Here is a 26,252-nt window from a genome sequence, read left to right as displayed (position 1 = left end):
GTCACCAGTCAGAGGACACTGCTGCAGAGACGTGCATGGAAGCTTAGCAAAATAACTGCAGAACCGGAGCCTTTAAGATACAGCTCTCCTAATACTGAAGAAAGAGCTCCTCCTGAAGGCAAAAAATGGGACCTGTGGCTCTTTTAAGTTATTTGAACTTTTCATGTGTTTGCATTGCATGTGAGAAGATAGCATTTTTGTCAATTGTACTTGCACTACATTGAGGCCGAAGGCCAGAAAAAGGAACATCTGATCCAAGGAGAGCAGTTACAGAAAACCAAACAAAAGCACAGACGAGCTCCGGTCCCAGATGTGGAGGAACTCCAGCGTGCAGGCAAGGCGGTAGCTTGTGCTGGGGAGTGACAGTAGGGTGGTTTCTTGCTGGTGAATTCACCACGCTCTTTGGCATCACTTAGGGCAAGTAATGGATTTCGGTATTCATTGATAAACTATGATGGTCACTGCTTACGTTGCACTATATTGGGAAAAACTCTTGGGCAGTATTGGCAGTAATACTTCGGGAAGTGGATTTGGAAGGGAGGCCAAATTTTGCTCTTATGTGTATCCCATGAAACCTTGTTCACAGTCAAAGGTGGATCTAAACCATATATCATTGAAGAAGTTGACCTTTTCTATTCATGTGCCGTCGAATTCTGTGATGTCATTACTGCAACTAAACAGGGCATTTAGAAAAACAAAACGTTGCTGATAGTTGCCCGTGTTTTAAGCGATAATACTGGGTAACTGAGCCTGCACAAGAATTAGCAAATCACACAGGGAGTTCTCCTAAGAGACAAAGTCTATAGGGAAAAAAAAAAACTCTTATGGCGGGTCACTGTAAAACCTGTATGAAAAAAGACAAATATTGGAGCTTTGTTAATTTTGTCAGTATCTTAAAAGTGTAAAATTATTTTCTTGTGATTGAAACTACTAGTTTATTTTGAATAAAAAAATCTTGTGCTCAGTGACAGGAAAATGAGGTTTATACCAAGTATGACGGGGGCACACATACATGCCCGGTACGGCAAGATTCGCGGTATTAGGACTAGGTTTAATTTATGACTTTCTCAGCATTTTCCAATGTTAGATGTGCAAATATATGAGCCGTGCACACATATCTATACACACATATATAGTCTTAAAAAATTTCCATTGGTGATACCTGGGGATTACTCCGTCACCTTTCCCACTGTTCACACTGACAGCATAAACCATGACATTAATTTGTCTTGACATTAATTATTGCAAAATATCTATGAAAGATGCTGTTATTTGAAACCCCTTTTAAAATAATTTTAAACACATGAAATCTTTATGTGGAAAAGGTTAAAGAAAATAATCTCTTAAACGCTCTCCCTGTAAGTGTCTGTGTTTATTACAAACAGCCGTCTGCTTTTCCTTTTCCCTTTGAGCTGACTTTTCAGTGGTATCGATCCATGCAGTGAGTCGATCTGTACCCCACGATTACAAGACTGGGGCTTTTGTTTCTCCTTTTTAAACAGTTTCTTATACTCAAAAGTAGGGGAGCAAGGGAAAAAATATCTGTGGAGGATGTTTGTATTATGATACAGCTTTAGAAGTATCTCAGAAAGTAAATACTTTTGAGGTGATTAATTTCTGAGGGTTCCTAGTAGACATTGAACTGTGTATTTCCCAACGCTGTCTTCATCCGACTAATGACAGTCCGAAAGATCCAAAGTTTGGGAGCAGCTGTAGAAATACCCATTTTGGGTATATATAGCGTTGGGACTACATATATATAAAAAAATATATATACAGACTATATCTGCCTGTAAAGAAAAATAAACCTTTGTTTCTGACTTGTTCACTTAAACTTCGAGAAGTAGAACATGGCGGCACTACACGAATGTTTCTGTCCCCATAAAATGAAAAAAAGGTTAGTTAGGGATTTAGTTTTTTTTTTATTCCTACGTAAACATCTAATTCATCTCTTTGCCTTTCTTAAACAAACCAATGATATACAGTAGAATTTGAGCACGTTATGGTCTAGATTTCCTTTACATTATATGGGATTTGAAGAGTGGAAAATATCAAAATTAACAAAAAAGTCTTAATCTTGAGAACTAATATTTAACCAGTCATGTTTTTTCATGATGCCTGTACTACAGTACGCTTGTTTGCACACAAGACTGTCCTGACCTGTTTCGAGTAGTGGGGCATCTCATTTTGGACCTATATGGAGTTTTAGATACAAGCTGCAAGAATGTGCTTTTACAAAGTAAATTTTTTAAAGAAATTCTTTGGTATTCTGGAGTAAAAGTATTTATTTATTTACCAGTATGTGCAACGACTGATTTTTGTATTTTTCACATAATTTACCTTGTGTATGTCATAGAGGTTCCGATATTTGTCAATACAGCACACTGTGCAGAAATATGAAACTTAATTTATTTGAAACAACTGTCTTTCCCTACCCAAGGTCAGAAATACCTTGATTAATTACCTACACCGAGTATGGAGGTTATTTAACATAAGGAGTTTCCAGTGCTGTTTAAACTGTATTTTTACCTTTAACGCTAATATCAATTCAAAACAAAACACACAGCCATAGAAAGTTACACTATCAGTCCTGGCTTTACCAGATCCATACTCACCTTCAGCCTGTACGTTCTTTCAAACTGTGAGCTCAAGGACTTGAAATCGGTACACGCTGTAGAAATGCTGCTCTTACCCATTTTCATGAAGAGGACAGCGAGCTTCCTCATGAACATCAGCTGAGCAGAGGCCCGGCTGTTTGCCACCTTAGGTCCCTACTGTCCCGTTCCTGCTGCCTCGGTGCCGTTTGCTGTGAGCTACACCAACCCTTCCCAAGGCTAGTGGCTGTTAAGGCCACGTGAGGAGTCTGTCGGAGGCCACCAAGGGGGGTCCTTGGGGCCTGGAGGTGGTGGTGTTTCTTTCAGTCTGAGGTTCACCCTCGATCTGTTCTTTACTTTTAAGGACAAACCTTCTCACTCCTCTCTTTTTTTTTTTTTTTTTTTTTAATCTCCAGGGATATTTTTAGTGTTCTTCTGTAAGACAAAGTATGGTCCAATTCCTGCACTTACCTGTGAGTTTCACCAAGGCGTTTCACCACAGCTATGGCAAAGACAAAGAACAATTCGTAACACTTCAGTCGTGCTCACGCTCTTCCTGGAACCCAACACAGATTAGGCTACTGGTCCTGCAGCATGGAATAAGCTGGGAAATGAGCTGTGGGTTGGGGTAGCATATAAATTTTGTGGATTGCAGTGACAACAGTTTCTTGGGCGTACAGCAGCAATGACATGGTTGAGAAAGAGTCACATGTGTCAACTGCTCATCAATTAACATTCAGGTAAAAGAAAGGCATACTTTCTCCTCCAGCTTCCTAGTCATCTCATATATAGATATACATTTGATTAATTTTCATAACTGGTAGCACACAGATATTTTTGAGAAAGTCAGAAGAGACATTTGGTTAACTCTGGGATGACAATGGGTAAAGATAAGGACTGTTTGTTCAGAATTGGAAAGAATCACAAATATCTGAATGGAATAATCTGCTCCAAGATACCAGTCTCCAAAAAGCACAGACAAAGGGCTGTTGGCAACGTCATGGTAAGCCATGACAAGACTGCATGAAAGAGGGCATTGGCTTCCAGTTCAGGTAGATGATATGGCTGACTGTTACCACAGGAATGAAATTGGTAGAAGAATTGGTAGAGAAGTCTGCGCTGGAAACAAAAACCACATGAACGACCATTTATGACCTCTACCTTCACCATCTAGATAACATCCAGTATTGCCCCTCTTACTCAAGTCCTTTTGTGTTGCGCTTTCTCAGTGTGCCTGTTTCATCTGAATCACAGGCTTTTTGCTTTTTCAGTGCTGCATTTTCATTTTCTGATTCCACAGACAGATCCTCATGGGTTGACTCTTCTGCTTCACTGCAGCTGTCGGTGTGGAATCCAGCGTTCTCCGCTATGACAGCAGGATCATCGTCGTCGTAACAGCAGCAGCACTCCTCAATGCTTTGGCTGCGATGAAGGCCCCTCTCCTCTTCACTGATGTCAGTTATCTCATCCTTTTTCTGCGTTAAAGCATTACCGCCCCTTCCCGTGGTGAGCTCAGTTAGCAGGGTTTCATTGCACAGATGGTCCTCATCTTCCATGTCCTCCATTCTTTCTGCCAGCTCTTCTGCAGAGGGCTGGCTAAGGTCAGGGTAATCTACAAGGATTGTGTCTTGTTTGCGCTTGAAGCAATCAGAATCATCATAGACAGGATAGGTCTCTTCTGGATAACCTTAGGAATAAAGTGATATGCAAATTGAAGCGTTACCAGCATTTAAAAGTAGTACTGACTTCAGTGATGGATGCATACGTTTGTTAAAACAGTTGTTTTTAGCACTGCCAGTATGTGTGTCATCTCTTTAATGCCATGTATGTGTCACACTATTACATCCATGGCAAGAATGGGCACAACACGACTTCTTGGGCGATGATGAGAAAACTTCATTTATTTTTAGGGAGCCAGTATATCAACCCCGACTTTCAGAAGTGAGTATCTGAGCTTTGCTGAAAGCTATGGGAGTAACAGGTGAAAATTGTATATCTTAGATCTTTAAATAGATCCTTTTCTTTTTCTGTCTACCAATTGGCTGCTTCGTGTTTTGAAGACTTTTGCTATAAATGGCATTAATTATAAAGTTTAAAAAACAGATATGTCAATGACTTTGTGCATTTCATTTTAGAAAACGCATCGTGAACTTAAGAAAACAGAACTCGAGGCCACTGTTTATGCTTTATGTTTTGGATGATTTTTGAAAGCTTCTTAAAGAGCAAGGAATTAAGTCTGCACTTAAAATTATGATAGTGAGCAGGTCAACTAGGGTATCTTGAAAACACATTTATGAAACAAATAAACAACAAGGAACGGAAAGAACATTAAAATAAAGAATTTTTAAAAGACAAACTTCCTGGAGTTAACTTTCACAACATTGGAGCAAACAAAGAATGACTAATCAAAAGGAGAAACCGTAAGTTATCCAAAACATATTGATTCTGATTTCCAAGGGCTTTATGATTTTGCACAAAATCTAGCCCAAAAAAGAAAGGGAAAGATATAAACGTGCAGCAGCCAAGACGCAGCAGCAGACGGAGCATATGTGAATATTCACATGCTGCTTTTGGCAGCAGATGATGTAGTGTTTATGCTAAGGGAAATGCTGGATGCCTCAAAATCTATTTTCTTTCTATTATGGTCGGGAAAACAAACCACCTCTTGCAAAGTTTTGAACACTGACTTGTGAAAAGGAAGGATAAAGTTAGCAAAAAATTTTGAAAGGATTCGGGACTATAAGTAATCCTTATTCCATTTTTTGCATCAGGGTAACGGTAAGAAAGGCTCCTGCTTACCTTCCCAATCCTCCATGTAAGGAGCTTCTTCAGCTTCCTTCTCAGGAGAGATGCCATCTATGAATTTTCCTTCTTTCATAACTCTAGTGATTTCTCGGAGTTGCTGAAGTAACCTTTTTTCCTGGTCTGTTGTAACATTTTGAGTCCTGCTAGAAAATATTGGACACGAGAATTCAGTCCCCTATTATTACAAACTATTAACAGAGTTTGAACGCAACCGTTTGGTCCGTCCCAGCAGCACAGTCTGGAGGACCCTGGCTGCAGTACGATCACTGCTCCGCATCTCCAGCTCAGAATAAAGGTTCATCCAGGCATCTAGAAAGCCTGCAAACTTGAACAGGTAAAGCAAGGCAGGTACAGCCAGTGTGAGAGCAAGACGAAAGTGACGCACAAGCAAGAGTTATGGTACAGAACACACTACGGAAATTTCTGTCTTCTTTTAAAAGAGTGTTAGGTGAGAATTAGAGGGCCGTACCTTGTTAGAAGCATTATAAGAAAATGCAATTCAGAATCTATGCTATGCTTAAAACAACCTGTGGGGCTGATCAGAATGTCTCACACAGACATTAGTCTCAAGAGTCTAATGATCCCTAATTATGACCATTAAAGGCATTACATCTGCAAGGCCTCATTGAGAAATGCCAGTTGGACAGGTCATCATGTTATCATACAGAGTCAACGATGGTGCCTGGCGGGGGGACAGGGGAGAAGCAGACAGGAGGATTTAAAAATGAAAAGAAGGTCTTATATCAGAGGGAGAGTGGGAGAGGACTGAGATTTTTATCAGATTAAAAGTAAACTGTAATTTTAGCTGATTCTACACTGCTGATTCTAGTAATTACTACTGCTCAAGTAATACCATTACTTACTGTTGTAACAAAAATGCTTCCAACAAATAAGATCACGTAGTCATTACAGGTTATTTTTTCTGGAAAAAAAACATAGCCTCCTAATAATCTTATGGACCAAAAGAAGTATTTGGAGGGTGGTGATCTGAGCTCTACTAACTTACTCAGGAGGTCAGAATGAGAAAGACACTGGCTGAACTTAGGGGTGAAAACGGTTCTGACTGTTGCGCTTGTTTCATCTTGAGTTTGAGGTTGTTCTTGAGCAGGAGTTTGATCTCTGTGTCAGTGCCAGTTCAAGCCCCTCGGGGGACCGTGGCACTACTCTGGGGCTCTTTTGAATCTCGCTGTGTTTTAGGCAGGATCTTTTGCCCCCAGTCACTCAGGGAGGGTGGCCCTCGGCAGGCGCAGAACACTTAACCGTAGGATGATCTCTGGCGATCTCCAGACCATCAGAGAGACAGATAATCTCCAAGATTAGACAGCTGCTCAGTGAATTTTAGGGGTGAGACGGGAAGAGGGGAGCTGGGAACAGATTAATGAATTTGGATTTAAGTGATTAGTATCCACCTAAACCTTGTTTCAGGTACCTGACTTCTCATACACTTGAAAACCTGCAGCTTCCATCTTCAGTTTTTCCTCTTACTAACTCTTGTGAATAGAGCAGCACGTGAAATAGGTACTTTGTGCCTACATATACGGGAATGACAGCGACACGAGTTACTCCGCTAAAGGCAGCAGAGTCATATTGGTTTAAAGCCAAAGAGATTAGCATCGTACTGCCAGTTTGTGCGACGGTGATCGAAGTCCTGACCCTGGGCTAGATTTTGTGCACAGCTGCACGCGCAGCTGTCTGTAACTGAACTTCGCTCAGGAGCAGGCCCACCACTTTCCTTAGCAGCTACCCGGCCAACACTGTTCCACTGAGATCACAAGGCTAAACATCACTTCTCTGAGCCTCCCCCGAGGGGCACTTGGCCCCACAGTTTGAAAAGCTGATACGGTCCCAACGCGATGAGGAGGTTGCACTGAGGCCCCTCAAGCTGCAGCGGCAGCTTGTTCCACAGAACAAGCGAAGGAGTGAGGCAGCATCTTCCCAAACGCCTGGGTTATGCTGATGTAGAATTTGAGAAGTGAATTAATAGGCATGCAAAAAGAAATGGTTTCATCAGCTAGCTGCCTTTGACAGAAGCTGTAATAGAACTGTCAAACTAATCCTCCTTTGATAGACGAAAGTGTATGTAATTTTAATATGTATCACCTGGATAAAGACAGAAAGGCCTGTCTGTTTAGCACAACGGGGAGATATGCCAGCTCAGATAATAGGATCAATCAATGCAGCTGCATCACTGTGGGATTTCGTATAGGAAAATTCCTAATATGCTGGAATCTCTCGTTAGAAAACACCGTCTTATTGCAACACAAGGTCTCTGTGAGTATTTCAGAGTATTCCTCCTCCAGATATACCTTGCTTAAGAGACAGAATCCCCTACAGAGAGGGAGAAACCAAAGCCCATGTGCTATTTTCACTTCATTTAAAGCCTCTAGGAAGACCTACTGTAGGATGCTGGCAATGTATAAGATGTCTGTCTGCCTGAGTACGGGAGATTTGCCAGAGTATAATGCACTTATGAATACTAAGAGGCCAACAGATGCAAAAGGTTTACAGTCTAAGCAAAGGTCAATATTTTTGCTCTGTGTGTTTGGAGCTCCAACACAGCTATTACTTTTCATAGAGGCAATGCTTATGTTTTGTAGAGTCCCAAAGTGCTCACTAACAGGTAAAGTAAAGGTTTCTTATTCTTACACTGAAATCAGAACATTTCCTAAAGAGCTGTCATGACTGCAGTGAAAATCTATAATCTAACATGGTATCTCAGATGTGTCAACTGGTATTTTTTTGTTTCATTATCTTAAAATAATCACTATTAAAATGCAGCTACAGCTCAAATATGGCACCCCACAGAGTACAGCCTCTCTCTCTCTCTCTCTTCCATATCACATTTGCTCAGTTCATGGTAAAAAGGTAAGTTTTTCCAATTGACAGCCTGGTAAAGAGGACTTTAAAAACAGGGATGACGTGCTGGAGAGCGGCTCGGTGGAAAGAGACCTGGGAGTCCTGGTGGACAACAGGATGACCATGAGCCAGCAATGTGCCCTTGTGGCCAAAGGCATCCTGGGGTGCATCAAGAAGAGTGTGGCCAGCAGGTTGAGGGAGGTCATCCTCCCCCTCTACTCTGCCTTGGTGAGGCCGCACCTGGAGTACTGTGTCCAGTTCTGGGCTCCCTGGTTCAAGAGGGACAGGGAACTGCTGGAAAGGGTGCAGCAAAGGGCTACAAAGATGATTAGGGGACTCGAACACCTCTCTTACAAAGAAAGGCTGAAGGATTTGGGTCTCTTCAGTCTGGAAAAAAGACGACTGAGGGGGGATCTTATCAACACTTATAAATACTTAAAGGGTGGGTGTCAGGAGGATGGGGCCAGGCTCTTTTCAGTGGTGCTCGGGGACAGGACAAGAGGTAACGGACACAAACTTGAGCATAGGAAGTTCCACCTAAACATGAGGAGGAACTTCTTTACTTTGAGGGTGGCAGAGCACTGGAACAGGCTGCCCAGAGAGGTGGTGGAGTCTCCAACTCTGGAGACATTCAAAACCCGCCTGGACGCATTCCTGTGCAACCTGCTCTGGGTGACCCTGCTCTGGTAGTGGGGTTGGACTAGATGATCTCCAGAGGTCCCTTCCGACCCCTACCATTCTGTGATTCTGTAACTGAGCTGCGTTATTTCTACCTCTTACCTAATTACTATAAATTGAGATTTATTTTTTTTTTACAAGAGAGTATTTTTTTTTACAAGAGAGTACTCCCATTGAGAAAAATATTTACAAGTATTCTTCAATTTCAAGTGGTTTCAAAATACCAAATTTTACAGACAGTGATGAAAAGAATATGGGTAAGACATCTGTGAGAATGGGTAGGGAAATCTTTTGTACCCATTATATCACTGTCCCAACACTGAAACACTCTGCTAAAAGCCTGGAAAAAAGCAGTATGCGTGCTCTTAATGCAGAGAGCCCTATATAACCATCAATCAAGTCTTATTTCTGAATCATCAAATTCCCAGCAAGGCTTCTCATCTCTGCTGAGAGATACTGGACTATAAAGGTCTACATTTAGAAACTGGAGATACTGAGGTCCCCTTAGTGAGAGGATGCAATGATAAATTACAGAAGTGTATAATTTAAATGTATAACCTGTTGAAAAAAGAGCTGGGAAGAGTGCTAAATTTTCTCAGAGCTGTGAATTATTATATCTTTAGGTACTGTGTACTACCCATTTAAGTGTGTGCATTAGGTAACAATTATCTTTATCCGTCTCTTAGTTTCAGGTTTGGTCATGTTGCTGAGGACCTGACCAGGTAGCTCCTTCTTCCTCTTGCTTTCTTTACCTTATGAAAAGTATCTGTACTTGTACTTTTTGAAAGTTTTGCGTTTCTGCAAGGGGCTTTCTGTACTTAAGGCTGTAGTATGCTGGTTTGGAAGGAGGTCTCCTTGGTTGGTTTGGAGGTTGGTCTTCAAGCCTTAGAAGAAAAACAGATCCAAGTTTCTCCCTGCCTACCTTCTATGACAGAGGGCTGGATAACACTAGCTATCCCATCTAAGAAGATCAGCTAACAGTATTGAGAGGTCTTCCAGCCTCACTCCACTCAAATGCTTTTGAAAAAGAATTGAGCAGGACAAGCCACAGCAAGAAAACACCACGTACACTTGCTACAGAAGAAAGCAGAATAAAATCACAGAGCACAGTATATATTATTCCTTTGAAACAGGATTTCTTTCTATGGTACAGCATTATCTGAGCATAAACTGTCCTTGCAAACTCATCCGGATTTTAAAAGCAACGGGTTTTTTGGAAGAAAATATAAAAAATTAGAATGTTTTTGGATTCTAAGAATCTTCACCAGAAGGAGAAAGCCAGGAGTAGTTCAGCCAGGAGGAGAACGCTCCTGAAGTATAGCGAGAGGAAACCGAGGCACGAGGTCGGATGTCAGCTCTAGTATAAATGCTGTGTGTTATGATGATACATCAATTTTTGTGACAATACAAAATACATCCTTTTGTCTGGTTGCTAATATTTCACTTGGCAGGCTGGGAGTCCCTTTGCCACGTCTAGTATAATGGGCCATGGTTTCACCTGGGATCTTTCAGCATTAGCTTAAATTTGAGACCAGTTATTTCTTTCTCTGACTTTTCTGTTGTAAGGATTTCTGTTTAATTGCATATTAATAAATGGAGCTCGTGACATTTTTGCTCTCTTCCTCTTTCCTTTTTATTTAAATTTATCAATATCCAGATTGAATAAGTCCAGCACTGTACTCTGTGCTCTAATTACACTTTCTAACCATACATTTTATTTTAAGACATTCATCTAGTATTACTGAACTTAATGAGTATAGCAGTGTAGATTAAGGAAGCTTCAAAGTCTGGGTGTATTTGAAAAACGGCAATTTAGTCCATCTAGAGGTGCTTTCCCCCTTCTCTTTAAAGAGGCTATATACAAAATTCTTTATTAGATTTAGATTCTGATTTCCCCCGAGGCCTTTACATCCATCTATATAAATAGTTTGGTTGAACAAAGAAGGGAAGTTCTACTAAATAAAGGCTCTGAGCCAATAACACAGAGTAGAACAAATACTGGATCAGACCCTAAACCCATTTCTCAGTAAAAATATCCTATCCTGAGAGTCAGCACAATATCTGGGCAGCTCATCAGCCTGTTTCTGGCAGCTTAAAGGTACGCGTAGAGCATCGCGTCAGCTCTACAAAACAGAGATGAATAATAGCCAAAACAGTATCCTTCTGTCTCACTAGCAAAATCTGGGCAGTTCAGGGCTTCTCCTGCTGGCACCCAGCCCAACACAGGCAAGTCTGGCACCTCGTCTTGCTGAGACCAGTGCAGCTGCAACACGGGGCACGGTGCAAAGTGGGCAAAACTACGTGCTCCAAGAGAATGCAGTTTGAAGCATAAATGAACATAAGGTGCAAGTTCGGCATAGAACTATTTTTACAGAATGGGTTAAAACAAGCAGTGTCTGATCCAGACAAAGTTAACACGCGTTACAACCTGGAGAGCTATCTTTTTTGCTTGCAGACGTCACGGTATTTAAATTTTCAAACACTGCAGTTATGCATTGTCCTGTTGATGTGTTGTTACACTCCTTGTGAAAAACACAGGCTTGTTTCCAGTGTTTCCTTATAATGTAGAATAGTGATCTCAGATTTATAGCAAACATCAATAAACATAAATTTTTAAATCCTGATTTTACAAGCCTTTTTTTCTTTTATATTCAGAAGCAAATGCATGGATTTACTGGTTACAGGGTGGAACTAAGTTATGGAATCTGATTATTATACAATTATGCCCTTAAAGAAATATTTTATGGATAGTCTATCAGGCATTTACACAGATTCTAACAGCATTTCTATTTAGAAAAATGGTCCACAGAACTGGAAAAAATAACACAAAACAAATGGGTTTCTTAGGAATCACTCAGAATATTACTCTAGTCACATTAAGACAGGTTGTTTTATATACTTCAAATGTAGATGTTTTATTTTCTGCTTACACATACATGTCATTATCTTCTAAATAATGCACTGTGCAAAGGGGGAGGGTAGGGATAGTTGCTTTTCTGTTTAAGGAAAATGAAGTTGGAAAAAATGATTTATTTTAAATATAGACTCTGAAAAGAGAAAAACTGCAGTACAAAAAGCGTAATGTGTAAAATCAAATTTCTACAATGATGTGAAGTAGTAATAAAAATGCTATTTTAATATAGCCAATGTAAGAAAGTTTAATTTCTAATCAGAGCACAATCTCTCCGTAAAATGCTGTAATTTGAAACATACCTGTCACAGTTAGGTCCTACTCTGTTGATTAATTTTTCCATAGCTTCTTCTGTCTCTCTCAGTTTTTCCTGGAGTTGAGTGAGCTCATAGTCAGCTGCAAAACCAACAAAATCCCAAGATCTGTCAGTAGGAGCTTTGAAAATGCATCCCTGTCCCATTATCACCGGTAGCATAGGCTGTACCAAACCAGGGTGGCTGTGAGGAAACTAAAACATCCAGCTTAAACAGTTCTACCTACTTTTCCTGATTTAAGAAGGTGAAGGCTACTGCCAATGGTAATAGAGCACACAGAAAGCACCTTCTTTCAAAGGCTGCCGAGCAACCTCCCAATAAGCAGGGTGAGTGGGCCACTGTAAATGCCCTGGAGATTAGAGAAAATACTGTACTTTTTTTTTCTAAGAAAACCATAGTGTTTTAATGTTTCCTGCAGAATTAATAGTTCTCATGGAATTTCCCTGTTAAATCCTTAGGAACAGAGACAAAAGGTCACTTGAGCATTTTCTAATGAGGTCTACGGTTTGAGAAACCACATCTTTATCAAAGAGAATAAAGTTCATGGGCTTGATGGCACCCAAACCTGCACAGGTGTGCCAGGGTAGGCAGTGAGTGCTAATGGTCTGCCAGGCTCACCGGGATGAACAACAGCTAGCCACCTGCTGCCTCGCGGGGGAGCAGAGCACGGTATTTCCATGGCTCCATAGCACAATAGTAGCCACACATGCGTACATGCAGGAACACCCCTACTGGCTTTAATTTAGCCAAAAGCGTTAACAGCAAAGATGCAACAGCATGGACGTCAACAAAAATGCTGGAGCTCCTTGTTTGACTTCTGTAGCTCACGCTCAAAATCCTATAGCTGAGACTTCATTGTTCCCAGCTGCAGAACAAAACGAAACCAGCCCGGCTCAGTTAAATATTCCGCTGCTACAGGCACACCCGTTTAAGCAGCACAAAGGCCCAACGGAGAAAGCCAACCACAAACATCCTGCTTCTGGGAAGATCTCCGTTCTCCAGAGAATGTATCCCTGATCTCATTATTTTGCATGTCTGAGACTTTAAAAATAGGGGAAGGGAAATTGGCAAAGAGAAAGGAAGTTATTTCCTCCGAGTCACTATGTAAGTGGTTCTTAGCCCAGTGACTTGTCTCCCACTCTGCTAAAGCTTGCACCGAATGCCTTAGGAATACAAATGGAGAGCTTTAGAAAAAGGCAGAATAATTTTCATCGCTAGCTCTTTGAGTTATAATGACGGTAAATATTTAACTTACTGCAAAGTTAGTTTCTCTTACCAAGCATTAGAGAAAAAAAATACAATTACTGTTGCTAATAAATTAGACAAAATTGCCAGGCACAATGCAGTACAAGTGCACTGAAAATGCAATCTATAGCACTGAGTACATTAGGTATTCCTAATATACGCATTAATGTCAAGATAATTACAGCTATGTATGTTAAGAGAATTACCTTACTGCTAGCACTTTTATAAAGCCCGAAGTACTTTTCTTTCCTGTTATAATTTAGCCAGCTAAACACAACGCATTTAAATACTGTTATGGTAACTACTCGTCCAATCTTCAATAGTGAGATTATTAATTTATCTGATAAATGTCTACAAATAGTTGAATCTATCCCACCGATGTTTAGTTAGAACCACAATCACATTTCAGAATACTGTCTGCTTTCTCATCAAAACTTTAAGCATTACTAAAAGGGAAAGGAAAAAGTAAGGAAGTGCCTGGTGATGGCTGTGAATTCACAAATTCAAAAAAATGAAGGTAGCTTTTAATATCTTTATATACTACTAGCAGAATAATATGGATTATAGAATAATTATAGACGGACATCCTATTGTCCATTTTTAATCATTAGCTACACAGCTCTTCAGCACATGCATACAGTTAATTCAGTGAACCTCGTGAAAAGCCATTGCTTCCAGGGGAGCTTGAGATCAGGCTACTATCGCAGGGTCTCGTTAGCCAAATGAGATTAGAAAGTGACGGTGCAGTAACTCACTTTAACTCTTGATCATTCCAGCACAGAAGCTTCTGCCTTGTGCAGTTGGACCGTGCCTCTACAGAGTCAACAGCTACACTCAGAAGTCATACTCACTGATTTTCCTCTTCATGTTTCCCGGTGCAGCAGTAGGGCATTTCCGCTCTCCAGCTACAGTTTTTCCTTTGGAAGCCAGCTGATGAGTGAAAAAAGACAACTCTTCTATGAGTTACAGCAATAGTAATAGATAAGTAACATATAATATATATAAGATATAAGCCCCAAAGGCAACAGCGAAAAGGATAGAGAACTAAAACATTCCAGAAAGTAACCACTGAAAAGGATGCCCAACAGCAAAACCAGAAAACCATGAAAGATGCCTGGAAGATCTTGCCAGCTGAAAACTCCTAAAAGACACTTGGAACAAATGATATTTTTAAGGATAGTAAAACCATAACTCATCAAAAATCACTTTTTCATTTTAGAATATTTATCTGTGTCCTGGTTTGAGGTAAAACAGAACCAGTTTTCTGATTTGTAATTTAACTGTTTAGCTGGGCCTCTTCTAACTGACTAAAGTCTGAAATTAACAGCATATTGTTCAGACACTGTTCACTCTCAGGGCGATAAGACCTGATTATACCAATGAATGGTATGCACAGAGGCTCTTGCTTATACTTATTGCTATAACAACCAAGGTCAGCTAACTTCGTTATTTGCCCCATTGGAGGGTCGGAAGCAGAGAAGCGTAGAGGGGTCCCACGTGCAGGGAGGAGCAGATGGGACAGGTGACCCAAAACTGACCGACAGGTTATTCCATCCCATGTGCATCACCCTCAGTGTAAAAGCTGAGGGATCAAAGGGGCAATGCTGCTCTGGCTCGCTCTTTCTTCAGTGGCCGACATCTGAGGAGGACCCTGTCTGTTTGTCTGCCTTTGATCCTGATCCGAGCATTCCTGACTCTAGTTCCGGAATTCAGCTCCTGTCCGTCACTGACTCCAGTCTGGGACTTTCCCTGTGTCTGCTGGTGACGCAATGGATACGGTTTTGTATGTATTGTATGCTTTTTTTTTCTTTAATTTTTATTATTCTATTATTATTTCCTATTTTCTTATTTATTATTATTTTCATTAAAGTAGTTTAGTTCTTCTTCTAAACTTGTAAATCTCCTTATCTCTTCCTCTCCTCTCTGAGGAGAGAGGGGGGGAGGGCCATCTGTCGTCCTGACAGCTGGACGTGGCCAAAACCACGACAATCTGTTCCAGCCTGATACTGGAATTCTTCTGCATATAGGAGGGAAAAAACAGTGCATTGGGCAATTATTGTGAAATAAAGGACAGGTTCTGAAGGAATTGTATCTGAGCCCACTTGTCCCTTTTGCAATGTTTTCTGCCATTATTCCTCACCAACTTTATACCTGCAGCAAAGGTACTGGCTGGCTCTACACAGAAACTGCAGGCTATTTCTTTTCGTCTTCTCTGCGTTTGATCAGCTCACCCAATTCACATCGTTTCTTGTCTGCCCAGAGCAGGCTCAGCTGTTTGGACACTGCTCACTCTGGATTCAGCACCCACCCAAAGGAAGAAACATTTCCACAAGTCCACTTCTCCCTCCTCCCACACAGCTGACTGTCATCACCTACAGGCAAGTCACATTTGTGTAACAAAAAGCCATGAGAAGTTCAAATCAGGTGTGAAACATTTGAGGGGATTTTGGGCTGTGTTTTTTTAAACTAGCTTTCAAACAGTTCTCCAGCTGGGGTAGTTCCAGTATGGTCAATACAACCCCAAACTCACATTCTACAACAATGTGGTGCTTTTGTTCCAGAAGACGCGCAATAATTGTACTCCCTCTCTCCCACCTTAAATTCATAACACAATACGTGACACATACAGTATATATAATATGTAGTCACACGTGATAGAAAAGAATACTATGTGTATATTCAAAATTAATCTAGCATTCTTCTAGACATACACATTTTCCAGGGGGGGGAAAAAAATCCTTCAAAAAATTGCAAGAGGTCAGAGGCCAATGCAGGATTTCAGCAACCCGTCCCTACATTCTTAACTACAGCCTTTGCAAAAGCAAAACCCACAGGATACACCAATCTTTCGACCCCCAAAGGTCCACCATAAACACTTTTTCTTGAGCAAGGCTAAAATGGAACCAGGTACAGAAATGGGACTGTTGCTTCTGGTTTGAGGGTTTTTTAGTTGTTATTTCCCTGACTTTTCAATTTATGTCGGTCTTACCTTAAATAAAATGTACAGGATATATAAGAAGATGCCAAATCCATATATAGGGATAATCTGCCCCACGAGACCTCTCCCACTTCCACCAGTGCTTCCACCACCACCTCCACCTGCCTTGGCTTTGGCAACTGCTTCAGCAAGGTGAGACCTTGGAAAATGAGGGGTAGCTCGGCTGTCGGGAGTGGCCTGGTAATGCATCCTCGGTGGAAAGCGACCGAGCTTCCCTGCAAGAAAACACACAATTATTTTTCTTCTATTACTTTTCACCCTTTTACACGCAGCCTAAATTTAAATGCACCACCACTGATGAATAAAGTAACTTGTTGGACTGCAAGTCTGTAGACTCAATCCTTGGCCACTTACTACATGCAGTGCTAGGAGTTAGGTATCCACAATTACTGTCTTGAGAAAAAACTGGCAGGGCAATAACAAAACACGGAGTTTAACAGCTATATACTTGTCCAAAGACCCTATGAATCAGCATCCCTAACAGGATGAAAACCCGAACTCTTACTCCTGATTCTCTGCTCAAAAGAACCCCAACAGTGTATTGGGTTTCTGCTGTGAGCCTGATCTTTCCATATCACGCGAAGGCATGTTGATGTATAAATCACTACCCACCTAGCGTCCTGATACATGACTGCAGTGTTTGCCCAGTATAGATTTTCAGATATTGCTGTAAGAAGTAGTATTTTACCTGATTTTATGAAATGAGTAATGAAAGATAAAGAAAAGTGATGGCACCTTAAACTGTTCTCCTTTAAAATGTGTTGGGTAAAGCAATGTAAAAGAGGAGATTGAATACAGCTTAGGACAAATGGTCCTCGGCATTTCAGAGGGGAAAAAATGGTTTCTAGCCTTGAGAGAGGCAGAGATAATTTAAAACAAGGAAGGGGAGTGAGCATAGATGCATACATGGGTACTACAGGAAGACTTCAGAGACCCCGGAATGGTGCTGTGGATGATTTCATTCAACTGAAAGGCACTAGAATATAAATAAATCTAAGCTCATGCAGTTACTGTATTTTCTTGCTGCCATCAATTTTGCCATGAAATTCACTATTTCACTCCTCCATCTACTCGACATCCTACGTTCTATCTCCATACCCAGCCTGGGCTTACCCCTGCACTCCCTTCCACCGTTTGGGACTGAACTGAACGTCTCAGCTACTCCACCACCGCATCTGGTGGTGGGAGGCGTTGGATGGAAGCACCAGAGCCGGGGACCGCCAAGCCGGGTGGCAGCGGTGGAACTCCCTGTCCCCATCAGCAGGAAAGCCAGGCAGCCTGGACACTGGTCACTGGGCGCTGGGGCAGGCTGCATGCATTGCATAAAGAAAATGAAAACCAGGTTTGAAATAGCACCGAAAATAACTAACTTTACTTCTGTAAGTACCCAGCTGCAAATATTTTTAAGAGAAAATTAGATTAAATTAACATTTGCTCTTGCTAGGAAACACCATCATAGGCGGCAAAATTCCTGAGCACAGAAAATTACAGTAAATACATATTAGGAAGTGACAGCAATAATTTGTGAAGTTCTACTATTAAAAACACATTTTTCTTTTAAGTGATGGGTGCTGCAGGCTTTAGTGGAACTGCCCAGGTATCCCACCACTGACCAAAACCGCTCTCAGATTAGCCCCGGCTTAACTTTGAGGAAGCTGTTATCACGCACTCTAATTTTAGTGAATAATTCAAAGCCTGTGATGGAAAGCATAGCATCTTATTTACAAGAAAGTCCCATTGTTCCACAGGAATGCCTTGTAGCAGTAGGTCACGGGGGAAACCAGTGTGATGTCGTGTAGAGAGCAGTATCACTGAGGGAGGGATGAAACAGCAGGGGGGATAAACCTCTGCAAAACACCTTATACTCATACAGATATTATTTATTAAAAAAAAAGAGATAAAGAAAGCAGAAAATAATTGACAAAGGTGAAACTGTATTTAAAGGGAATAGTTTTCTAAATTATCCACACGGCCTCGTTTGTGCTTTCAAAGATTCAATTCAATTAAAGATAATCAGGCCAAAGGGACACGTACTAGTCATTTCATTATCAAAATAATTTTAAAGGGGAATTTCATAGTTTCTAGTTCTAAATCTTCCCTGTTGATTTTTAAACTTTTATAATGATTTCCTTATTTAAAAAAAAAAAAAATCCATAGCTTTTTATTGTAAAGAACCCACGTAAATTACAGAGGAAATTGACAGCACAGGCAACTTAAAAGCACCAGATGCAAAAATATGTCAAATAAACAGTATATAAATGAAAACGCATAGCAATTTGGATGCCACTGTCAATTAAACAACATACCTCGCATTATTAAAAAACCCAACACTGTCGCACACTGGTAGATGATGTGACTGGATTCGACATTTCCAGGGATGAAACAAACCACTTTCAAATAGAGACAACGCCATACTCTCCATCACTAACATCCAGTGACACTTCTACGTGAGCACAGAAGGGCGCGCGTCGGGTCCTTGTTTGCTGCACCATCCCGTTGCCAGTGCAGGTGGGGAGTACTTCAACGGGATATTTTCCATGCTGTGGGAAGGGGAGAGCACCAACCTCCACTGAGCTTTGACGGGTGCCGCTCTCCTCTTGAAACGTTTCTCAACTCCCCTGCGAGAGCCTGAGAGCTTCACACAGACCTGCTCGCTGCATGTGGTAGCTCCACCCAATACACCCTACTTGGCCTTCTCATCTCTTTACCTAAGGTTTACCCAACGCATTTAGTAATTTGTCGGTTTAATGCTTCCAACCAACTTTGCAAACCAGCCAACAGGGCAAGCAGAGCATGTTTTGTCTAATCCTGTCCCTTCCAACAGCTTTAGGTTCAAAACCGAAATTACGCCCCAGCTAACGTTTGTGTTGTTTAAGGGACTGTAGTTTCTGAAGGTAGATGAAGTCCTCAATAGCAGTATCGCATTAAAATTATGGTGCTTTTTAAAAAATTTTAACAATATTAACACTCAACTGAAAAAAGCAAACCTTAAAAAGTATAGTTATAGCACACCTAATACAACAGCCAACCAGCTGATAATAGTCAGGCTATCCAAGTGTCTTTTTTCCAAGAAAGCTGTTATGTGTTCTGTCTAATGGGGTTTAGGAATTGCTACTGAACCCAACTATTTATAAAGTTACTTAGACTTACGTTATTGTACAATTCAGCAACTCTTAATCTAGATAATATGTCTTTCTGCAGCATCCGACAAGCTGTAAAACGCTGGGATACATACACACACGTATAATAAAAAAATAAAGTGTGACATACCGTACATCAGGGCTGCTGCTACATTAAGTTTGCACTCCATTTGTCAGGAGATTTACGATACATGACTTCATTTATAAAATGTGCATGTTCTTCAGACCCCAGGAAGCGCAGAAGGAGGGTTAGTGATGGGAAATGGCAGCTTGGGAAGTGCGTGTGACTTGTCCACGCTGACAGCAAAGCAAAGGATGCTGTCTCACTGCTGCTCACATCTCACCCACGCTGCTTCTGGGGACAGCACCCACAGGTCTGCTCACGCTTTGCAGCAGGCGCTCTGCCATTTCTCATCGTTTCCATCCCAAAACCGTGGTTATGCTACTTTGGTTTGGAAATACTAAGATTGCGTTTTTTCCAAGACAGACATTTACTATTCCTTACTGTGCATGCAAAACCAACCAACCAAAAAAAACCTCAGCCCAAGAACGAACCAGCTAGACGTTCTGCAAAAGCTTTAACTGAAAAAACATGTGACAGTGGGATACAGAACTATCTTCCTGCCTCAGCAATGCAAATTCCAGCCCTCAAACCTACCTTCAGACTGCACTCTGACTCCCACGTTTAGGGATGCTAAGGTGCCATTGACATTTTCCTGGTAATATGTTCATTGTAGTGACTGAAAAAGAAAACCACCACTTTTTCAGACAGTCACAGGGATCAGAAATGAAATATGCTCCTGTGAGAACCAGAACTCAGAGTTTTGTACATTTTTCTCCCCTGTTCTGTTGGATGTGATATTTAAAGACGGCATGTGCTCTGAGCAAAGCTTTTGCTTAGTAGGATATGCAAGACCTCCCTCTCTGGTAAATGCCAATAAAGAGGCATTCTACTGAAGCCTTTGTCTCAGGACACTTGAATCAATCTCAGAAGTGTATTTTCATAAAACTTTTATTTTCTCTCTCTCGCTGTCCAATGAGAAGAATTGGCCAAAGGGTTCTAAAGCTGTAAGTGGCAACACACAGACAGACAGACGGACTCCATGACAAAGTAACTTGATCTTCCCTAGACTGAAACTGTCCTCCTAGATTTTCTTGCACAGCCTCCACATTTAGTATAATAGCTCAGAATAATCTATACAGGAACTGTTTTCTTGACATTAAATTATCTCTCAAGCCCCTATATAATTTCTGCTGCTATTCTTTATCACTCTCTAATTTCCCCAACACTTCTGCCCAAAGAAAGCCCAAGTTATTAATCACTTTTTTATAACACCACAAGTTCACGTTCGGTTCATTGTTGAGGCCACTCTCTATTTCAGTACTATGCACTATCACAAGACCCATGTTTTAGATTTTTTACACATGCAGTCATTTATATTTTTCCCTTCTAAATCTTTTTATAAATACTTCTGATTCTGGCAGACAGCGTAACATCACGATGAACTGGACAAACAGTATGCATTCATTTAGCTCTTGCTCTTTTGGTGACATTTACAAAGTAGCTCTAGCTGTGATCCCAACAACACAACTTTAGAAACCTACCCAAAAATGGTTAGAAGAAATGACAATCTTGAAATCCTTACTTTAAACCACTGCACAGGTGTTTCTAAGGGAAACAGTCAAATGCCTGAACATTTTTAATTAAATATTGCAGGTGGAGGTTAAAAAGGAAAACACAAAAGCTACCCAAAGTGGAAACACCATCATTTTCTTAAGTAAGGACACCTGCAGGCAACTGATGTGTGCATTGCACAAATCCAAGCTGGGCAGAGGCGTTACCTGAAGTCATTTTTCTTGTAAAGCTGATGCTGCTTTACTGTTCATAAGGGTGCAGATAGACCATACACCTCTTGTCATAGAGCTGGAAGGTTTTGCTTAAACTACCAACTTAGACAGTAGCTTTACAAAATGCACGGCACATATTTATAAACGCTAGACTTAAAAGTACTTTTTAAACTGCTAGTAGCTCTTTTTTTCCTCTTTTCCAAAAGATAAATAAAAAAAAAATTTAATGTCTGTACACGAAGTAAACTAGAAATGCGATAGATTCACAGTCAGTTCTTTAAGTAAGTTCTTTCATATACACGAAACTATTACTGTGAAAAAGAACAACCTTTCTGCCTGAAAGCTAATATTAACTTCTATAGTACTATGCTCACCATTTTCCTAAAAGAGACCTCTGAAAATGGCTTTATTAGAGAAAGCGCCATTCCCATGCTTAAAGCTTGTTTCAATAAAAAGCCTTCTGGTAACACTGAGTTCTAACAAATGGTAGTAAACTTTAAAGAATGTTTTATTCAGAGGCATTTTGCCCCCAAGACTACAATAAGCACTTTATTAACTTCAAGAATGACACAATTACTTCAAGTCCCTGGAACTTCTGTCAGGTAACTGCAGTTAGTTCACTGAAGAGGACGACTAATGACAGAGATATGAATTGAACTGTTCAATCGAGATTTATTCTTCCAATAAAAAAATAACTCCAGGTGAAATAAAGTTTGGTCTGCAGAGCAGGTGTAATGAAATTCTTGCTATCAAATTGAAAATACGGACTATAATTTCTCCTCTGAAACAGATCAGCTGAGGCGAGGTATTACATCCTCGGCCAAAGACTGGGGTGCAGCAGAGGAGCACTCTGACCACTGGCTCGGCACCAGGCACACACCAACTCATGCTGTTCCGTCATCTCCTGCAGGATGATGGACAGAGTATTTATGCTACCTATTGATGATGGAAAGAGTATTTATGTCATCTATTTTAAGCATTTAACTGTGGCTGTGATTAGCCAGCTTATGACAGCACTGCTTAAAGTAGGCTGCGCTCGAACAGGTATGAACATCATTCATCAGACAGATGTCACTGAAAATCATTTGGGCGCAAGCGTTTGGGGTATTTTTTTTTAAAGCTAATTTTTCTGTTAGATCAATTCAGTCCATCCTGCAGCCAAAGAAAGAAGGACCAGAACATTAACTGACAACTGCCTAAGACTGCAGTGCTGTGGGAAAATGGTTTGTCAAACCCTACCATCTGGTATGACCGCAGGATCAGAGCCGGGAGTGGCACAGCAGCAGAAGTTAACGGAGAGACAGGTAGCACCTCCCAGAGCATCTGCTCCCATCCCTGCTTCAGGCAGGTGACTCCACAGTCCTCACCCAGCCCCTGTGCTGTCTGCTGGGCCTTTGCAGCACCGTGCCCTCACAGTACTGCTCTCAATGTGCTATCAAAAAAACCAGCTACCAGTCAGGTTTTCAGTGTTAAAGAGCTTATGGAATGAAACTATAAACCTGTAAATCTACAGTGCTGATGAACCTATATTCAAGTTCTTAAAAACAAAGAACCAACGAAAAGACTACACACAGCAACCATGGATGGGGAGGCACAGTATAGGTCATGTATTTTGGTTCAACATAATGTTTCAGCAGCAACTTCACACTGAACGTCCTTAAAAAACCCTGGTCAAATGAAATCAGTACCACTGAACTGTAGAGTCACGTAAGAACCAGCCTGCTGGAAAGATGCAGATCAAGTCACTGAACATGTGTCCCTGTGGGACGGCATCCAGTACAACCCAGAGATTCTCTGTACTTCCATCAGCCTCATTTCTGGCTTGCAGACAGCCCTGGGCAAAACTCTCTGCGAACACCTGGGGCGATGATACTCACTTTTTTTGAAGTGCCTTGAGGAGAAAAACCTACGGTGAAAGGCAACGGGCATAAAAAGAACAGGAGGTGCTTCTATGAACCCATTCCTCTAGAACTTAAAAGGGGACATGCAGAGTGGGAGGGCAGGTAAGAAGGACACAGCTCGAGGGACTGCAAGGATAGGATCTGAGTCTAAATGAGTCATCATAGGGCATGTTTATTACGAGAATCTGGCGCGCGAATGCCAAGTTTAAAATACTGGAGTAGGAAACTAAACAATGAAGATGATTCAAATGAACTTTTATTTCATAAGCAACAACAAAAGCATACGGTACAGAAAATAACAAAATAATGAAGCTTTCAAATAAAAAGTGATGTATCACAATGAAAAACAAACAAAAAAGTGGTATGAGTACGTCTCTTCAGTAGCTTTAGAACCCCACTCACATAAAACTAATAAAATGAAATTTGAAGGATTTTAAACGATCTTTCTCTGAAGGGAACAGAAGATGGTACATCACTGCGAGACCAGTACATTCAACCAGTGACACTCCGCACGTCATTAACGAGAGAGCACGAGTGACGCGGCAACACTGACGGGAAGGATTAACTACGCCACGTTTCCCTACCGGGCGGCAGAACACCTCCCCGACGCTCCGTGCACCCCAGGCCCGCTCACCCACAGCGGCTCCCCGGGGGGCGGCGAGCCGACGGGCCGGGGGCCCAGCGCCACCGCCCGCCCCGCCCGGCCCCGGGCTCGCCGCCGAGCCAACCCCCCGCGTTCCACGCTCGGCCCCCGGGCAGCAGCCGAAACACGGACCTGGGCGCAGCGAGGCAGGGGGCAATGGCGGCGAGGAGCGGCCCGCCCTCGCCTCAGCGGAGCCGCCGCCGGCGGGGCCCGCGGCGGCCTCTTACCCTCGGGCGGCGCGGGCGCTGCGAGCGGCGCAGCCCCGGGCTCCTGCCTCCCGCCGCCCCGAGACAAGAAGGTCCGCGGCAGGAGGAGGGAGACGCAGAGCACCAGGCAGGAGACCATGGCCACCCTGCAGCACGTCGAGTACGCCATGGCGGCCCGCGCGCCGCCGCCGTTGCGGGGCCGTTAGCAGGCCGTTACCCCGCCGCTGCTCTCTGCGCCGGCGCGGGCGGCGCGCGCGTGCGCCGTACGGCGGTGCGAGCGAGCGGGCGGGCGGGCGAGCGAGCGGGCGGGCGCCTGAGGGAGGTGCCTGAGGGGTGGCCCCGGCGCCGGAGGGGCGGTGAGCGGGGGGGGCAGCCGGCGGTAGAGCACCGTCCTCCTCGGGGGGAAGGTGTGGAGAAATGGGATGCAGGAAGCCCCGGACCCGGTCTGGGTTGGGTCCTTGTGGAAACGGTCATCAAAAGCGCAGGCCAGGGCGGGAGGGGGCGTTTGGATCCCTTCTTTCTCATCCCACCGTACGTGTTTTCCACGCTCTGTCCTCCCCTGACTGTAGCACGGCAAATTTACTGGGTGAAAAGGAAAGAAATAAGTCTACCCTGCGCCTTTTTTTCCTCCCCTGTGAAGGGTTTCGGTGGTGCCACACCTGGTCACTGCTAGTGGCAGCGATGGCAGGATAGAGCAGGTAGGCCCTGGGCACTGAAAGCTCTGCAGTGTCTTGCCATGCTGGGAGCCGATTTCAGTAGCGACAGTGTGGCTACCAGGGCTCTCCCGGGGCTGGGCAGGGGCCAGGGCCTCACCTGTGGTAGGGCTAATGTTGGTGGGCAGTGGGACTTGCAGGGGCATGAAAGCATCTTGGCTAAAAGCTATTTGAGGCCATGGCTCGCCTGGGTTCTCCATGTGAAATTGTTTCCCCCCTCCCCCTTTGAGCACGCAGGAAAGATGTAGAAAAGTCTAAGGTCTAGGCCATGTTTAAGATTTAATTCAATTTACTGCAACTATCTAAGAAATTTAAAAATTATAAATGTGCATATATTTTCAAAGAAAGCTTGAAATTTGCATATTGTCAATGCATTTGTTTAGGCTGCTGCCATGCAAAGTCATCCTGAAACCACCTTCCCACTATACTAACAATAAAAGATCGAAGTAAAGAGGGAAGTTCATTGTTTGTACTCCTTCGTTTTCACTGACTTAAGCAAAAAACTGCCAGTCACGTCAAATTAAATTATATGGTTTTGTATTTGCATTATATTTATATTATATTGTGTTACTGTAGTTGAATTAGACTATTTTCCATGGGGTCTGGGCTGTGACTACTGAATTTAACTCACTTTACGCGAGAGCTACCCTTAATTAGACTTGAGGCGAGAGCAGAATTGCTTTGACTAACGCTGCAGACCACTACAGCAGCAGAATACCACAGACTCTTAAATCACTACAAAAGAGATATCCGCTGTCTGGACAGCTGGAACTGGGCAGGCGATTCCAGATGTTCTTATTGAGCACCTCAGCCCCAGGGAAATGGCAGCCCTTGGCCGGGACCCACCAACCGTTACTGGACTAACCTGGCTGGACTGTCTCCTTCCACAGCTCCTTCATCCACCAGTCATTCACCTGTTCTCAGGCACCTCACCGTAGGACTTCTGGGATGCCCTGTTCTGTTCCTGGAAATAAGAATTGTAACTATTGTTTCGGTGTCTATGCCTCTTCCCTAAACTTGCCAGCAGCACTTGATGCCTCCAGTGGCAAAGTTAGCAGGTAGAGGGTAAAGGAGCATCGCCCTGATCAGAAGTGTGTCATCAGTCCACTAACAACAAATAATTCACTCAGTCTGTCATGAAAAATATATCGTTGTTCTGTGACAATGATGTCCTACCATGAGCAGCAGCTTTTGTCTCTTCATTGAGGAGAAAAAGCTTTTTAGCATAGCTAGTATAGCACAGTAGTGAGATTTTACAGTTGCTTAGGACAGTCATCTTCAGCATCTGAGGATGCTGAAGTTAACCAAAGCATCAGCCAGAAGTAAAACAACCTTCCATGAGCACAGGGAGAACACCACTGGCCAAACAGAACTGGGAGCGCAGTGGCACCACCATCTGA

The 26,252-nt window shown here is 42.4% G+C and overlaps 1 protein-coding gene across 4 annotated transcripts; it reads right to left on the bottom strand.

Annotated features, from left to right (window-relative positions):
• Positions 1–2,980: 2,980 nt before the first annotated feature.
• Positions 2,981–24,378, bottom strand: RIC3 (RIC3 acetylcholine receptor chaperone). 4 transcript variants are annotated; one of them, XM_054200876.1, is made up of 6 exons: positions 24,161–24,378; positions 16,393–16,616; positions 14,255–14,333; positions 12,147–12,240; positions 5,394–5,542; positions 2,981–4,281 (listed from the first exon to the last, which is right to left on the bottom strand). In XM_054200876.1, the coding sequence occupies exons 1-6, from the start codon at positions 24,306–24,308 to the stop codon at positions 3,791–3,793; spliced, it is 1,185 nt and encodes a 394-aa protein (XP_054056851.1). In that variant the 5' UTR covers positions 24,309–24,378; the 3' UTR covers positions 2,981–3,790. The 4 variants fall into 4 exon arrangements, with proteins under 4 accessions (XP_054056851.1, XP_054056852.1, XP_054056853.1 ...); XM_054200877.1 differs by having other exon boundaries at positions 5,394–5,539; XM_054200878.1 differs by having other exon boundaries at positions 24,066–24,300.
• Between the last annotated feature and the right edge of the window lie 1,874 nt (positions 24,379–26,252).

Source organism: Rissa tridactyla, chromosome 4 (genome assembly GCF_028500815.1).
Source record: "Rissa tridactyla isolate bRisTri1 chromosome 4, bRisTri1.patW.cur.20221130, whole genome shotgun sequence".
NCBI classification, from domain to species: Eukaryota; Metazoa; Chordata; class Aves; order Charadriiformes; family Laridae; genus Rissa; species Rissa tridactyla.
The sequence above is the reverse complement of the archived record's forward strand: the minus strand, read 5'-3'. Positions and strand labels throughout refer to the sequence as shown.